The 17,547-nt window shown below is 41.6% G+C and overlaps 3 protein-coding genes across 3 annotated transcripts in view; 2 read left to right on the top strand and 1 right to left on the bottom strand.

Moving 5' to 3' along the window:
• The window catches only part of LOC311147161 (tyrosine-protein kinase JAK1-like), a 37,082-nt gene extending 30,214 nt beyond the window's left edge, over positions 1-6,868 (bottom strand). Inside the window, exons 1-4 of the mRNA XM_084183797.1 lie at positions 6,664-6,868; positions 4,101-4,296; positions 3,431-3,548; positions 3,085-3,235 (exon numbers count right to left, since the gene is read on the bottom strand). Coding sequence (XP_084039923.1) covers positions 3,085-3,235; positions 3,431-3,548; positions 4,101-4,284 — 453 coding nt within the window. The 5' untranslated portion in view covers positions 4,285-4,296; positions 6,664-6,868. The remainder of the gene's footprint in view (positions 1-3,084; positions 3,236-3,430; positions 3,549-4,100; positions 4,297-6,663) is intronic.
• Positions 6,869-7,176: 308 nt separating this feature from the next.
• LOC311147162 (leptin receptor gene-related protein) lies at positions 7,177-12,691 on the top strand. The gene is made up of 4 exons (XM_084183798.1): positions 7,177-7,281; positions 9,173-9,248; positions 9,487-9,673; positions 10,133-12,691. The coding sequence occupies exons 1-4, from the start codon at positions 7,266-7,268 to the stop codon at positions 10,247-10,249; spliced, it is 396 nt and encodes a 131-aa protein (XP_084039924.1). The 5' UTR covers positions 7,177-7,265; the 3' UTR covers positions 10,250-12,691.
• Positions 12,692-15,801: 3,110 nt separating this feature from the next.
• Positions 15,802-17,547, top strand: part of LOC311147066 (3',5'-cyclic-AMP phosphodiesterase 4B-like) — a 108,794-nt gene continuing 107,048 nt past the window's right edge. Inside the window, exon 1 of the mRNA XM_084183684.1 lies at positions 15,802-15,874. The gene's annotated coding sequence lies outside the window, so the exon portion shown is untranslated. The remainder of the gene's footprint in view (positions 15,875-17,547) is intronic.

The raw sequence follows: 17,547 nt of genomic DNA, 5'->3' as shown, positions 1-17,547 counted from the left end.
GTCATGCTGACTGAGTTAGAATAACAGACTGGAAGCTTTAGGTGCTTGAAATCATTGTTCTTCCTCTGTTAACCATGGTTACCTGCAAGGAAACACGTGCCGTCATAATTGCTTTGCACAAAAAGGGCTTCACAGGCAAGGATATTGCTGCTAGTAAGATTGCACCTAAATCAACCATTTATCGGATCATCAAGAACTTCAAGGAGAGAGGTTCAATTGTTGTGAAGAAGGCTTCAGGGCGCCAAAGAAAGTCCAGCAAGTGCCAGGATCGTCTCCTAAAGTTGATTCAGCTGTGGGATCAGGGCACCACCAGTGCAGAGCTTGCTCAGGAATGGCAGCAGGCAGGTGTGAGTGCATCTGCACGCACAGTGAGGCGAATACTTTTGGAGGATGGCCTGGTGTCAAGAAGGGCAGCGAGGAAGCCACTTTTCTCCAGGAAAAACATCAGGGACAGACTGATATTCTGCAAAAGGTACAGGGATTGGACTGCTGAGGACTGGGGTAAAGTCATTTTCTCTGATGAATCCCCTTTCCGATTGTTTGGGGCATCTGGAAAAAAGCTTGTCCGGAGAAGACAAGATGAGCGCTACCATCAGTCCTGTGTCATGGCAACAGTAAAGCATCCTGAGACCATTCATGTGTGGGGTTGCTTCTCAGCCAAGGGAGTGGGCTCACTCACAATTTTGCCTAAGAACACAGCCATGAATAAAGAATGGTACCAACACATCCTCCGAGAGCAACTTCTCCCAACCATCCAAGAACAGTTTGGTGATGAACAATGCCTTTTCCAGCATGATGGAGCACCTTGCCATAAGGCAAAAGTGCTAACTAAGTAGCTCGGGGAACAAAACATCGAAATTGTGTGTCCATGGCCAGGAAACTCCCCAGACCTTAATCCCATTGAGAATTTGTGGTCAATCCTCAAGAGGCGGGTCGACAAACAAAAACCCATAAATTCTGACAAACTCCAAGCATTGTTTATGCAAGAATGGGCTGCCATCAGTCAGGATGTGGCCGAGAAGTTAATTGACAGCATGCCAGGTGGATTGCAGAGGTCTTGAAAAAGAAGGGTCAACACTGCAAAATATTGACTCTTTGCATAAACTTAATGTAATTGTAAATAAAAGCCTTTGACACTTATGGAATGCTTGTAATTATACTTCAGTATACCATAGTAATATCTGACAAAAATATTTAAAAACACTGAAGCAGCAAACTTTGTGAAGACCAATACTTTTGACCACGACTGTACAGTTGAAGTCGGAAGTTTATATACACCTTAGCCAAATACATTTAAACTCAGTTTTTCACAATTCTTGACATTTAATCCTAGTAAAAATTCCCTGTCTTAGGTCAGTTAGGATCACCACTTTATTTTAAGAATGTGAAATGTAAGAATAATAGTAGAGATAATTATTTCTTTCAGCTTTTATTTCTTTCATCACATTCCCAGTGGGTCAGAAGTTTACATACAGTCAATTAGTATTTGGTATCATTGCCTTTAAATTGTTTAACTTGGGTCAAACGTTTCGGGTAGCCTTCCACAAGCTTCCCACAATAAGTTGGGTGAAATTTGGCCCATTCCTCCTGACAAAGCTGGTGTAACTGAGTCAGGTTTGTAGGCCTCCTTGCTCTTTCAATTCTGCCCACACATTTTCTATAGGATTGAGGTCAGGGCTTTGTGATGGCCACTCCAATACCTTGACTTTGTTGTCCTTAAGCCATTTTGCCACAACTCTGGAAGTATGCTTGGGGTCATTGTCCATTTGGAAGACCCATTCGCGACCAAGCTTTAACTTCCTGACTGATGTCTTGAGATGTTGCTTCAATATATCCACATCATTTTCCTTCCTCATGATGCCATCTATTTTGTGAAGTGCACCAGTCCCTCCTGCAGCAAAGCACCCCTACAGCATGATACTGCCACCCCCGTGCTTCACGGTTGGGATGGTGTTCTTCGGCTTGCAAGCACCCCCTTTTTCCTCCAAACATAACGATGGTCATTATGGCCAAACAATTCTATTTTTGTTTCATCAGACCAGAGGACATTTCTCCAAAAAGTACGATCTTTGTCCCCATGTGCAGTTGCAAACCGTAGTCTGGCTTTTTTATGGCGGTTTTGGAGCAATTGCTTCTTCCTTGCTGAGCGGCCTTTAAGGTTATGTCGATATAAGACCTGTAGTCCTCTGTAGCTCAATTGGTAGAGCACGGCGCTTGTAACGCCAGGGTAGTGGGTTCGATCCCCCCGGGACCACCCATACGTAAAAATGTATGCACACATGACTGTAAGTCGCTTTGGATAAAAGCATCTGCTAAATGGCATATTATTAAGACTTGTTTTAATGTGGATATAGATACTTTTGTACCCGTTTCCTTCAGCATCTTCACAAGGTCCTTTGCTGTTGTTCTGGGATTGATTTACACTTTTCGCACCAAAGTACGTTCATCTCTAGGAGACAGAACGCGTCTCCTTCCTGAGCGGTATGACGGCTGTGTGGGCCCATGGTGTTTATACTTGCGTACTATTGTTTGTACAGATGAACGTGGTACCTTCAGGCGTTTGGAAATGTCTCCCAAGGATGAACCAGACTTGTGGAGGTCTACAATTTCTTTTCTGAGGTCTTGGCTGATTTCTTTTGATTTTCCCATGATGTCAAGCAAAGAGGCACTGAGTTTGAAGGTAGGCCTTGAAATACATCCACAGGTACACCTCCAATTGACTCAAATGATGTCAATTAGCCTATCAGAAGCTTCTAAAGCCATGATATCATTTTCTGGAATTTTCCAAGCTGTTTAAAGGCACAGTCAACTTAGTGTATGTAAACTTCTGACCCACTGGAATTGTGATACAGTGAATTATAAGTGAACTAATCTGTCTGTAAACAATTGTTGGAAAAATGACTTGTGTCATGCACAAAGTAGATGTCCTAACCGACTTGCCAAAACTATAGTTTGTTAACAAGACATTTGTGGAGTGGTTGAAAAACGAGTTTTAATGACTCCAACCTAAGTGTATGTAAACTTCCGACTTCAACTGTAACTGTTCTAAATTGTGTGACAATATTTTTGAGTGCGGAAGGATACCTGGGCAAACAGATACTTCAGTGAGGCAGCGTCAAGGAGTGGACTACCCCCTGGTTCGGTCTTCGGCCCATTTCTGTTCTTTCTCTCGAGGGCGTGTCTGCAAACACGTGGCACACTTTCATTCGCACCATGCCAGTTGGTGAAGTAGAACCTGGATAAAGAGATGAGGGTTATCTTTAAGGTATTTCACTGTCGGTATGAAGGTTTTGTATGAAATAAAAAAAATTAACTCAACAAGTTTGTTGAATTTGCAGACCAAATAGCTGCTGCATCCTAAAATGGTTCCCTCTGTTTTGTTCCTTCAATATTTGTGACAAACTGAGGAGTAACATATCCTAATGCTTACCTCATGCGATAGTGGAGCTTTAAGCGGGTGCTTTCATTGAAGGTGTGATTAGGAGGGAACCAGATGTTCCTGACCTCGTCATACAGGGCAAACAAATTGAAGCAAAGAGGGGAAATGCCTAAAAAGAGAGAGACATGATTTCCCTCAACCCTCAACAAGAACCAGCCAGGTGCTATTTGACATAATGTCATATTCATGATCCATGACAAACATTCAAATCAGTCAGGGGGGAGAAGGGAGACTCTTGGAATTTCTCGAGAACACGGTCTGTGAAAATATCCTGCTGAATGTTCTGCTCAGAAATGAAGGATACAAACAGAGGAGAACAAACCGAGATGGGGCACCAACTAAGAGTGTGTGTGTGTGTGTGTGCGCGCGTTTGTGTGTGTGTGAGAGAGACAGAGAGAGAACGACAGAGAGAGAGAGAAAGAGAGAGTGAACAGAGACGGGGGACATACACTGAGTATACCAAACATTAGGAACACCTTCCTAATATTGAGTTGCACCCCCAATGTTGCCCTCAGAACAGCGGATTTAACAAGTGACATCAATAAGGGATCATAGCTTTCACCTGAATTCACCTGGTCAGTCTATGGCATGTAAAGAGCAGGTGTTCCTAATGTTCTGTTCACTCAGTGTATGTGCCAACACTAACGTGACTCAGACTCACCGCACTTCTTGGCTGCCTCTGTGCACAGCTCCTCAGCTGTGTAACAACCCCGGAGAAACTCCAGCTGGTGAGAGTCTTCCAGGTAGAAGTGGATCTCGAGGCCCTGCACTATTACAGGAACTGAGGTGAACTCGCCCTTCCGCCTCTTCCTCATCTTTACCAACAGTTGCCTGCCCAATTCCATTGCCCTGCTTCACTAAAATAGATAAGGTGAATGTTGAGAGGATGAAGATATAGTAGGTTACTATGTGGCTTTAATACACTACACGACCAAAAGTATGTGGACACCTTCTCTCATTCCAAAATCATGGGCATTAATATGGAGTTGGTCCATTTCATCCCAAAGGTGTTCGATGGGGTTGAGGTCAGGGCTCTGTGCAGGCCAGTCAAGTTCTTCCATACCGATCTCGACAAACCATTTCTGTATGGACCTTGCTTTGTGCATGGGGGCATTGTCAAGCCAAATCCAAACTGGCCTCCCTTGAGAGGCATTTTGCTGTACCAGAACAACCCACAGTTGAGCTCAGCACAACGCTGATTGGCTATTTTTTTTTTTTATCAAGGGAGGCCAAATGCTTGCTGGCATTAATCAATCAAATGCTAAGGTGGCAACATGTCATACTCTTTTGTTACAGATAGCTTCAGATACATGGGCAACACATACTGAGATAGAGGAGCGCTGTTTCCCTCACTCGGGTTATGATTTCTCAGGTGAGATTGAGCCACTTGCGAATTTTATTTATATTTTTTATTGGTCTAATATATTTGGGGAAGCCTGGCTTCCCTTGGCATCCATGAATACACGCCACTGCGGTGGAAACACTTTTATGCGCAAATATTGATATAATAACCATCATATAGAAGTAAACTCGTAGTTACGCGATGATATGTTGTGTGGTCCTCCCACTACGACACGGGAAAGCATGCAGTTTATTAGGCTACAGATGAAATAAATGATGATGAACTTCACAGGGTGAAGAAACCTAGCTATGACCTATTTCTTGGTAGACTCAACACTTTTGCACATTACTTGTGTTTGGGTAGTCTATTAAACACAACAGAATATGCCTTATTAAAATAATAGTGATAATAGCTAGGTTTCCATCCAATTGGCGACAGATTTTCATGCGAATATTCTCAAATCTGCATAAAAACAATATGTGCATTTTCCATCCAGAGACGTTTCCATCAAATTGACTTGTTGCACATAAAAGGCTGTGCGTGATGACGTAGTAAATACCTTTTGCGGTTAAATTCCCATGTACAGAATAAAAAATACAAGTTAAATGGGTTTCAATCACATTTTCAACTCTACTGATGGTTTTCTCACAAAAAAAAAAGTTGTTATATAGGGGCCCACTCTGGTATTGGCACGTGCGCTCTAGCCAACATGCTATCTGCGCGCTGTTGGCTAGAGTGCACGTATAGCCTACATGTTGAGATTATTATGATTATGGACAAAAGAGCGAGCCTATTTTTATTTGTCAAAAGGCAGCCAAGCATCGATTATCATGTCACCAGAATAAGACCCCCGATATATATTTATTTATTGAAGTTCATCAGCCTACCTAATAAACGGAATGCTTTCCTGGCCAGTCATAGTGGGAGGACCACACAACATGTCAACGCGTGACTCCAAGTTTACTTCGATATGTTGGTTATTATAACAATATTTGCGCATAAAAAAACGTTTCCACCTACATTTCTGGCATAATTCATTTTACCGACACAAAAAGATCCTACCTTGTCTAGCGTATTTTGTTTCGTCGACATTCGGAAGGTTTACCGGAAAATGTTCTGTTTCCATCAGGCTTGTCATGACATTTTTTTATCCGACATGTACTTTACTCACATAAAAAGGTTGAATGGAAACCTGGTTAAAGAAACCGAAATACACTGGGTAGAGCATGCCCAGAACTTGTGTCTGAGCGCTACTGCTCAGCCAAATTATGCATGCAGGGCTCCTCGTCCACCCGCTCACATGCTCTACTGTAGTATAAAAAATAAATAACTGCTCGTCTCCAGTCACGTAAAATGACTTAGAATTACATTAAATTCATTTATAAAAGGCATTTTTTTTTCTCGGACCCACAAATAAAATGATAGATTCATGCAATGTTTTTATTATAAAAGAGATCATGTCTCCCCTACCCTTGTCAGCGGTGGTCTTCGAACCCACAACCTTCTGGCCTGCAGCCTTGTGCACTATCAAAATGACTACGTTGCCATGTAATGCTTATAAGAAGAACACTTACTAAAACTGCATATCTAAGGCTCTGGTCTGCCCTAAGAGTGAGGGTAGACGGTAGGCATGTTCTCTGCTATCCACTTTAGGTATTCATTATTATTTTGGGTATGGTGGATGGTCACTTATTTTTTTTAAAGCGTTCAGGGAGGGTCACATAAAACATATATATTGCTGAAGGGAGGGCCATCCATTTTCATTTCAGAGCCGTTCGATTTTCTCCAGGTATCCGTCATTATAAATAACGTACAGTCCTTTACAGTATACAGTTGACCTGTGCCAATAATCCATGATGAAACACCTCATAATGAAACTCACCTATTTATTGCCGTCCACGAATCTCTGGAAAAACCACCCTGTCTTTCATGAGTGACTCAATATCAATGTACTTATATTATTCTATATTATAATGATTTTCTCAACATTTATCATTGATAAGGGTGTTCAGTTCTGCGTAATGAAGTTGGCAAATCTCGGCGGCGTGTCTTCCAGGCAAGCGTTGTGTCAATTCCCGAAAATGCTTTCGAGAATCTACGCTCATCTAGTCGTCTATTGGTTATTTGGTTAATAAATCTAGCGGAAACAGAATGAACCCGTGTACTGGATTACAGACCAGGACTACTAGGCTATTTCAATTAGTTACGATGAAATACTTCAATTCAAGAGCAATTTTACAGCAAGGAATATTTTGCACAGTAGGTGTCAAGAATATTCCGTAGCTGAGTTCATTAATACAATTGTGAAATATAAATACTGTAGAAATAGAGAGAAATAGAAATGTTGACCAAACATAGCGAGAGCAAATGGCTCCTTTAAGAAAGTCAGCTGATGCAAATAAAAAGTTCGAAGGAGGAAATAGGAAGTCGTTTACGAAAAACCAAGCACAAAGAAGATAAACGGACAATTTAAGACATAAGACAATGGCGGGTATTAAAGGTAAATTGATTGATACTTGCGCTACAAAACTCTCTTGTTGCCATAAACGTTTTCTCCCGACACTGGCAAGCTAAGTGCAACATTGTATCCATTCCACGTAGGCTACGAACACTTATTATGTATCATGGCTAGAAGTTATCTAGCTTTTGTCAAATTAACGTCAAAAGTAGATTTTTTATTTTAGCTAACCCTAACCATTTTCCTAACCTTAGCCTAATTCTCCTAACATGCTACGTTAATTATTCTAACCTGCAGCGTACATTATCATAACCTGCTACAAAATGTCAAATCTGAAGTTAATTTGACAAAAACTGTATCCCTTCTAGCCATAATCCTTGTTATGGTGTCACGTATAACTTTTGCCTTGTTGTGTGATACGTTGACCGTGGCTTGCACTGTTACATTGACATGTTAGTTTGTTATCCAGTATTGCAATATAACATAAAAGGATACAATGTGCTTGTGTATTTCCCTACAATGAAGACTCAAGTACGATTTATTTGGCTACTTGAGAGTTCGCAATATATGCAGGCTTACGCCTTGATCACACCGACTGAGGCATTGCGTTTTGGTACACCAGACGTACATTATTTTCCAATGGAAAGCTGCGTTTGCCTTGCAGCGCTGCGTTCTGTGTGGTGCATATGTTGGATTTATCGAACATGTGCGTCAAACTCGGGTTGACAGAAATGGTAGCAGAAGGTGAATGTTGAACTTTTGTTGCACACATATCTAGATGATGCTGCATACTATTTTTTGCACAATGACGCAGTTGGTGTATTCAAAGCATTACGCTTCGTACACACCAACTGCTTCATTAAGTTTTGGGACACCAGAAGTACATTAATTTCCAATGGAACACTGCGTTTGCCTTGCAGCATTGCGTTGCAGTGCATTCTGTGTGGTGCATACGTTGGATTTATCGAAGGTATGTGTCAAACTGTATGCATAAACGGGTTGGCAGAAATGGTAGCAGAAGGTGAATGGTGAAGTTTTGTTGCACACATATCCAGATGATGCTGCGTACCATTATTGCGCGTACCATTATTGCGCATACCACTGTAGGTCTGATCTAGGCGTAACAACTTGATCACACAGTCATTGCGCAAAATAGTAGGCAATGTGTGCAACAAAAGTTCAACATTCACCTTCTGCTACCATTTCTGTCAAGCCGTCTACGCATACAGTTTGACGCATACCTTCGATAAATCCAACGTATGCACCACACAGAACGCACTGCAACTGCCTCTGCAACGCAATGCTGCAAATCAAACGCAGTGTTTCATTGGAAATGAATGTAGTTCTGGTGTACCAAAATGCAATGATGCTGTCGGCGTGATCGAGGCGTAAGAGCAGGGGAGACAGATGAGGGAGACGGCAATGACAGATTGGAGCCTGGCCTGTAGGCCTTCATCATGTGGCCGCCACCTAGTCACAGCCTTGCCTGACGTGAGCGTATTCACTTTTTGTGTGGGTGGGAAGTGGTGTATGATGGGGTGTTATTCTCAGTTGATTCTATGTATTTGTCTATTCATGTGGACAATAAAGTATATCGTATATCACGGGGAGTGAAGGCAATCCACACTGAAAACGGTGAACCAACTCTCTCTTGATAGACTTCCTAAGAAAATGTAACTTAATTGTGTACATTCCATTTGTCCTTTTATTTACATTCATGATGGCAGAACCTTATTATTAGTTGCATAATACACTGTTATAAGTTGCATGCTACCATTTTTGTATTTGAGTATTTATTTGGATGGGACATTTGGCTGCTTAGAGTGAGTAGACTACTGAGTAGGATCCATCTTTGCTGGATAGCCTGTAAGAACCCTGCCTCTAAAAGTGATCTACAACTGCCTCACCATCTCTGTTTTTTGTCGTCCTATAGCGCTGGTTGGGTTGTCCTTCAGTGGAGCTATTGGCTTGACGTTTCTCCTGTTGGGCTGTGCACTGGAGCAGTATGGGTACGTATTTACCCCTTACCTCTGAAGTCTGTGAGACACTCTTGTTAAATGGGACCACACATGTAAGTTAGCGGTGTAGCTAACTCTGATGCAGTGTGTCACGATTTTCTCCAAGGTGGTTAAACCTATTGGAGCAGTGGTTAGTGTGTTTGCATGTGGGGTGGGTGACCCAGATTCAAAACCGGCAAAGGGGTGTTATGTTCTGCATAACTGATTTGAAGCGGTTTTGTTTTCCCAGGGTGTACTGGCCTCTATTCGTCCTCATCTTCTACGTACTCTCTCCGATCCCCACCTTCATATCCAGAAGGCTCAGTGATGACAGTGATGCCACCAGCAACGCATCCAGAGAGCTAGCATACTTCTTCACTACGGGCATTGTGGTGTCTGCGTTCGGGCTTCCCATCATACTGGCCCGGGTTGCATTAGTGAGTCCTACCTGATATTGTCAATGGTCAATGACTGTCATGTGTTGCTTTATGCCATTTATAAACTGATTCAGGGTCAGTTTAAGTGTTGATGCTCGTAATGGTAATAATGACTTGGGTAAGTAAAGCTGATCCTAGAATACATATAGTTGTGAATGGTAGTCTTGATGATACCCAATAATAGCTAAGGTAACTGAAGGTGGTTACGACATCTATTTATTACATGTTAGTAGAGCTGTAGTTAACATCTAATAAATCCAATTGATAAGACACATTCACTGGTTGTGCTCTATCTAGGTTTTGTTCATAACGTCACACAACAGAAAACGTTTAAATATTTAGCAGCTGAGAAAAAAAAAAAAGGTCATTTCTCATTGGACAGGTCCAGGTAGTCCCTCCCTGTTTCAGTCTGTTTTATTCCGTCTGGCGCCTAATGAACATGGCCCTGTACTCTTACAGATCCAGTGGGGGGCCTGTGGCCTGGTGATGGCCGGCAACGCTGTCATCTTCCTCACAATCCTGGGCTTCTTCCTGGTGTTCGGAGGGGGAGACGACTTCAGCTGGGAGCAGTGGTAGACCGTCTGTGGATCTCTGGCACAATCCCAAATTGGACCCCTACACCCTATGCACTTGTGGAGATCTGAGATTTGACAGGTGTAAGTAATATGGTAATAGCTTCACCTTGCCCTCTGATAGGCTAGCTAGGTGGAAGTTTCACCATTATTGTTTAAACCAATCAAATATACTCTGATCTCTGCAAGTGTGTAGGGTCTAGGGATCGATTGGGTCACAGGGACAGAGGGCGTCAGTCATTCCTGTTAACAACAAGGTTACAGCGGTGGACGACGAATATGATAAACAAAAAAAGCTACTACCGCCTAACGTCGCTACTAACTGACGTTTTAAGAAGTTGATGCTGACTATTTAATGTCCTAATGAGAAAGGGATTGGTTGGTGAGAGAGGGTGACACTGAACAGTGTGTCTGGGATGTTTTAATGGACAATGACACTGCGATGTCTGTCCTTTCTCCTTTTTCGCTGACACCTGATCAGTTTTTTATAGTACTCGCTCCATTATTCCCTTCAACCCTTTTGCCTGTTCTCTCCCCTATGCTGAGGGAGAGTCATTGAAAAGCAGTGTCCCGTCCAGAAACCGCCTCTACCCCCCCCCCCCCCTAGGAACTTGTCGATCTCTGTGAGAAGACTGGATAGGTGTAAGCATATGGTGAAATATCACCAAGTGCAGCTATTAACTATCCAAGTCTTTAACATCTACTCCAGTGTCTAGGGCATAGGGTCTAGAGTGGTTGTTTCTGGACAAGGCCCACCTCTCTACATTCATATCTATAAAGCCAGAGGCTAGTTTCAGGATCGTAACAACTTGTACATGTAGAGGGATACTGTTTCTACTTCATTTAGGGATTATTCTGTTTGTTTGTGAAAAGATATCTTGCTAATTTTAAGTGTAAGCATTTCAAATGATCTACTCATTCTTGCAGTTGATTACGTGTGTACCTTTTTTGTTTGTGGTTGTATGTATCCATATCTATTTTATATGATCACTTTGGGTGTGACTACATAACCAGGTCAAGGTTTCTGTAGTTTGTCGTTTTCAACATTTTGCTCCAAGACAAAAAAGCTTTATTTCAGGCCCTTATGGGAATATTTCCACCAATACCAAAGGCCATTTAAGAAAATAAGGTAGACATGATTCATTCCCCCAACTATGGTTTCTGATGTCTATGATTAGTAAAGACGTCATTCAAATTAATTATGAAAACACCATTATTATGTTATGCCATTATAAGCTGCGGACAGAAGCCAAAATGGGGGTTTGTGAATCATGGTCTACATTTGTAAAGGAATGTTGATTTCACACATGGAATGTAAACACTATATATTTTGAGGTTTTTAGACCAGATCTGTTTGTGTTCAAATGAAGTGCCCACGTTTCTATTCACCAACAAACTAATTCACAAGTGCCTGTTAAATATCAATTTTTTACTTATTCAAAATGTTTTTATAGAACTTATAAAAGTCACTTTTTACATTCTATATTGGTAAAGCCTGAGAACTCATAGTACATTATATAATTATGTTTTGAGATATTGCAATTGGTGACCAAATGTAACCAGACTACTTTATACTGAGTGATTGCATGTTGCTATAGCTAAGTATGCAGTATGCCTACTTACAATCAATGTCTTATTTTCACTGGAGGGTCTAATGAAGGAGTGTTTCAGGGAGAGTGGCCATATGCAACAACAACAAAAAATACACGTTTCCAATTCACTCCTGCGTATAAATGATGCACTTGTACGTGTGTGTGTAGTAGGACAAATATAAGCACCCACCAAAGAAGAAAAAAGATTGAACCACATTGCTACATGATCTTATCGTATGAATATAAACGTTGTTTTTTTTATGCGCTATCGTTCATCATGAAGCGTTTGTGTTGCACAACTCTGTTGACTTTGTATGTCAACTCAAAATGTAACATCACTTTCAAAACACTAGAGGGCACGAGAGAGACTTGTATTTAAACTCCTGACAAAAACCTACACGTAGTCTGTTTTCTAACATTAATTAAAGCACTATTGAAATAAAATATTTCCTGTTTGCTTTTTAATATGTCAATATATCAATGGGCATCTTTTGAGTCCAGTATTTTTGCAGCTTTACATCACAAAGGGGTTGGCATGGAGAGAGAGCTTTGGGACAGAAAGCCAGAACACAAGTGCAGTTTGCTGGCACAGTCACACAGGAGACTTGGGAAGTAAAGTGATCTCCATTTTAGCAAACCTTGTTACTGAATCAGATATACTTAGACTTATTAATAATGGTACAGTTGTTAGTTTCTTCTGAGATTGTTGTATTGTATGCAGCATTTAACACATTTAGTGATATGCTGAATTACCTATCACTTATGTAATAATAATAATAATGTACCCTTTTATTTTTTTTTGTCAACCACAATAAAATGTTTTATATACAGAATCATTGTATCTGTATACCATGGCCAGTCCCTGGGCACTATTAATGGATGGAATATTTTAGTAGACACCTGGATTTACACAGCAGCTATAATGACTGGAAAAATCTCTGTGAAGACCTCCCTTGGGAGAGAGATGGGGAGAGAGAGAGAGAGAGACGAAAACAGACAGAGAGAGTAAGGGAGAGAGAGAGAGAGACGGAGAGAGGATGCTAATTGGAGGCTAACCAAATGTCAATTGGATGCTCACCCTAAATTCAGAGGATAGGCCTAAACAGTGTTTTTCTTTAGTATGGGGCATCCCAAATAGATTTTTGAACAACCTTTCAATCAAATCCAATTTCATTTGTCACGTACACAGTTTACAGCAGTTATAAAAGGTGCAGCGAAATGCTTGTGCGCTAGCTCCCTCCATAGTGCAGTACAATAGTTAATAACAATAATAAGAGTCAAGTCAAATAAAAAATTACACATAATTGAAGAGGTAGTATGCCTAGTAATAGCCTGATATGTTTACAATAGGATATACAGAATAGATCATGAACAATAGGATATACAGAATATATCATGAACAATAGGATATACAGAATAGATCATGAACAATAGGATATACAGAATAGATCATGAACAATAGGATATACAGAATATATCATGAACAATAGGATATACAGAATAGATCATGAACAATAGGATATACAGAATAGATCATGAACAATAGGATATACAGAATATATCATGAACAATAGGATATACAGAATAGATCATGAACAATAGGATATACAGAATAGATCATGAATGATATACAGAATAGATAATGAATGCGCTATGTCAAGTATGACTATTTACAAATATAAAGTGGGTAGTGTCTTGGTCATGCAGTATACAATAGAACAGCAGCGTTGTGTGTGTGTGTGTGTGTGTGTGTGTGTGTGTGTGTGTGTGTGTGTGTGTGTGTGTTTGTGTGTGAAAGAGTCTGTGTGCATGGTTGTTTATGGATGGCTGTGTGTGTGCTTGTGTGTAGATTCAGTGCAGCTAGTCTCTAAGGTGCAGCTAGTCTCCTAAGGTGCAGCTAGTCTCCTAAGGTGCAGCTAGTCTCCTAAGGTGCAGCTAGTCTCCTAAGGTGCAAATAGTCACTAAGGTGCATGTTTGTGCAGAGAGACAGCTAGGGTTAGCTGTTCAGCAGTCCAAAAGCCTGGCGGTAGAAGCTGTCTCGGAGCCTGTTGGTCTGAGACCCGATGCTCCGATACCGCTTGGCAGATGGTAACAGAGTGAAAGGTCCGTCGCTCTGGTGACTGGAGTCCTTGACGATCTTCCTCAAACACACAGATGTCCTGGAGGCACAATCTATTGGCACAATTTAATTTATTTACATAACGAATTCAATGGCAATTCAAAAAATACACGCAGCATCAAGAACAAAGTAAAAGCGACATGATTACGTATTTAATGTTTATTTAATTAGATAGAAATCAATGGTTGTTTTATTTCAGGCAGCCTGTGTCTTCCGCCTGTTGTGGATGCGCTCAAATTGCCATTTTGTGTTTAGCAAAGCTCAACTCCTTTAAGCAGACAAAAGGATAATTAATTATACACATCTCTCCCTGTGCTTTGGGTTTCTCCGAATTGGCATGTCATTGATTATAGGATGCATTGGGCTGTGAATATGAGTGTGATGATGCAGGATCGAGGGATTCTATTATCAGACAGACTTGTCCTTATTTGGTTGGGAAACATTGATGTGGTGTGGAACTTGAATGGTGGCTGTGTTTATTATGTGTGTGTGTGTGAGAGTATGTGAGTGAGAGAGAAAGAAATTAACATGCAGTGAGATGAATGATTTAAGGCATCATGATGGAGTTCACCCGGGTCAACTAAAGCAATATACTGTTGAGGCTCGGAGGTGCTAACCTCCTCTGGCCTTGACGCTTTGAATATCTCCATGAGGGTTCTGGTCAAAAGTTGTGCACTATGTAGGGAATAGGGTGTGTCTTGAGAAGTAGAAAACCAGATTAAATTCCCTTTTATAGCTTAGTCACCTTGTTTGATTTTAAACTTGTCCCTGCAGTTTTGGTGATTACGCATTGATTGATTAGAATTCTGAAATCGAAAGTGATGAACTTCAAGCTCACTGTTCCTGCAGCAACAAGGCTTTTCAGACTTGAGGAGCCTCTGAGGTAGATATTGAGGATACGATGATATACTTTATGTGTGTGTGTGTGTGAGTGTACATGTGTGTTTCTGTGTGTTTGTTTGTATTTATGTGTGTGCGTGTGCATATATGTGTGAATGACGGGCACTACATAGCTCAGGGAGCAGGATGACGGTAAGAAGAAGAAGAAGAAGAAGGGACCCTGGGATGACCATCCATCCATCATTGGCACCTGGGACAACCGTTGCCTGGCAACAACCTAGAAATCAAAACTGTTTGGACTGGCCACTCTAGCCTTGAACATAATAACTCCTCAAAGGTATCAACAGATGGTTATAGCCAGTACTCACAGTTGGCCGCCCAACAGTTACCATGCAGGAGCCTGTCTTTAGAGTTGGCAGGATTGTCTGGCCAGTGGCCACTGCTGGATCAAAAAACTCAGCAATCTAGATGAGGTGAGATATGCAGGGAAAGTTAGGACAACCATTGTAACTGTTGGGCAGCCAGCTGTGAGCGCTCCGGGGGTGAAGCTTTCTCTAGGTGCAGATCTAGGATCAGCTTCCTAACCATAACCATTAGTTGGGGAAATACAAAACTGACCCAAGGTCAGTGTCTAGGGGCAACTTCACCCTACTCCAAAGACAGGCATAGCCCTCCTATGTGGGAGGGCTAATGCAGTATTATGCAGTATAATGACTGCAGGAGATTTTTTAATAGCTTGGCTGGATGGCTGCTGGATTGGATGAGATAGCCTATCAGATTCATGAATTCTGATGATGTCGGTTTGGTGTCATTTGTTCTGTAGGCTAAGCAGCATCAAAACTAAAAGAGGAAGCGAGAGAGCGACGCTTGTCAACGAGAACAGAAAGAGCTTGTGGGAAGCACCCGCCAACCGCCAGAGAGAGCGAGTGGGAGAGAGACAGACCAAAATCGATCGCGAAGCAAGCAACGGAGCACACAGGATAGTGCGCTGAAGTCAAGAAGGTTATAGAGACCGGACCGTGTGTTCATACTTCATAAATACACTTTAAGCAATCTTATAAAGTGGACTACTCTCTGGGTAAGGTGTCTTCTACTTAGTTTTTTTTTTTTGGGGGGGAAAGCTCAGTCAGTAGTAGGCTACCGCCTTTTGTTAATCGAGGGGCTGAGGATGATTTTAACGTCTCATAGACGTAGCCGTACGTAGGCCTGGCTACCTTATCTAATAATATCTATTCTAAACCATTAACTCACTCATGTTGTCCCATTCAAGTCCAGAAGCCTATAGCTGTCGTCCAAGCACTTGACGTTATAGTTTTTCTACGAAGATGTTGCCCGGTGGTAACAAAGGTGTCACCTTGCATTCGCGACTATAACCGATGTGTGCCAAGTTAGTTGCTACACTATTGCCTAGGTATGCTAACATATATCTCAAATAGCTAATTTTAGAGAGGACACATATTTCTGCTCATCTCATCCCATAATTTTGTGTAGGCTACGTCTTTTATTTTGCATAACTATTTCACCTAAAACTGCGTAAATCAGTGCAATTCACCGAGTACGCTACCATTAGGAAGAAGGATAAACTAATGAGAGAAGCCAAGTTTATTGAAAGGTACAAGTAACTGCCAAAATAAAGGAAAAACAAACATAGTGTCTTAATAGGGCGTTGGACCACCACGAGCCAGAACAGCTTCAATGCACCTTGGCATAGGTTCCACTGGAACTCTATTGGAGGGATGCAACACCATTCTTCCACGAGAAATTCCATCATTTGGTGTTTTGTGATGGTGGTGGAAAGTGTTCAACTCCCAAAAGTGTTCAATTGAGTTGAGATCTGATGACTGATACGGCCATATGGTTTTACATCGTTTTCATGCTCATCAAACCATTCAGTGACCACTCGTGCCCTGAGGATGGGGGCATTCATACTATGGGGACATAGCCATGGTAGCCAAAATAATGGCCAAAATAATGGTCTGTCCAGCCAGCATTTTTATACATAGCCATGGTGGGATGTTAATTGTTTAATTATCTCAGGAACCACACCTGTGTGGAAGCACCTTGTATTCCTCATTTACTCGAGTGTTTCTTATTTTGTCAGTTACCCCTACGTGTGCTGTGTGAGCACAGTGAGTGAAAGTGATGGAGAAGGGTGTATCACTAACACGCGAGGTAGAATCTAATTTTATAAGTCACATGCTTCGTAAACAACAGATGTGGACTAACAGGGAAATGCTTACTGACGGGCCCTTCCCAACAATGCAGAGAGAAAGAAAATAGAGAAATATTAGAAAAGTAAAACGTAGTAAGAGTAGATACACAATGAGTAACGATAACTTGGCTATATACAAGGAGTACCAGTACAGAGTCGATATGCAGGGGTACGAGGTAATTGAGGTAGATATGTACAGTACATATAATTAGGAATAAAGTGACAGATGGTAAACAGTAGCAGCAGCATATGTGATGAGTCTCAACATTTTGTGCAAAAAGGGTCAATGCAGATAGTCCAGGTAGCTATTTGGTTAACTATTTAACTAACTATTTAAGTCTTATGGCTTGGGGTAGAAGCTGTTCAGGGTCCTGTTGATACCAGACTTGGTGCATCGGTACCGCTTGCCATGCGGTAGCAGAGAGAACAGTCTATGCAGACTTGGGTGGCTGAAGACACCGCCAGGTATAGAGGTCCTGGATGGCAGGGAGTACGGCCCAAGTGATGTACTGGGCCGCATGCACTACCCTCTGTAGCGC

The sequence above is a fragment of the Coregonus lavaretus genome (genome assembly GCF_964263955.1).
Source record: "Coregonus lavaretus genome assembly, chromosome: 19".
Lineage (NCBI taxonomy): Eukaryota > Metazoa > Chordata > Actinopteri > Salmoniformes > Salmonidae > Coregonus > Coregonus lavaretus.
Note: the sequence above shows the minus strand (reverse complement) of the source record. Positions and strands in the feature narration are given on the sequence as shown.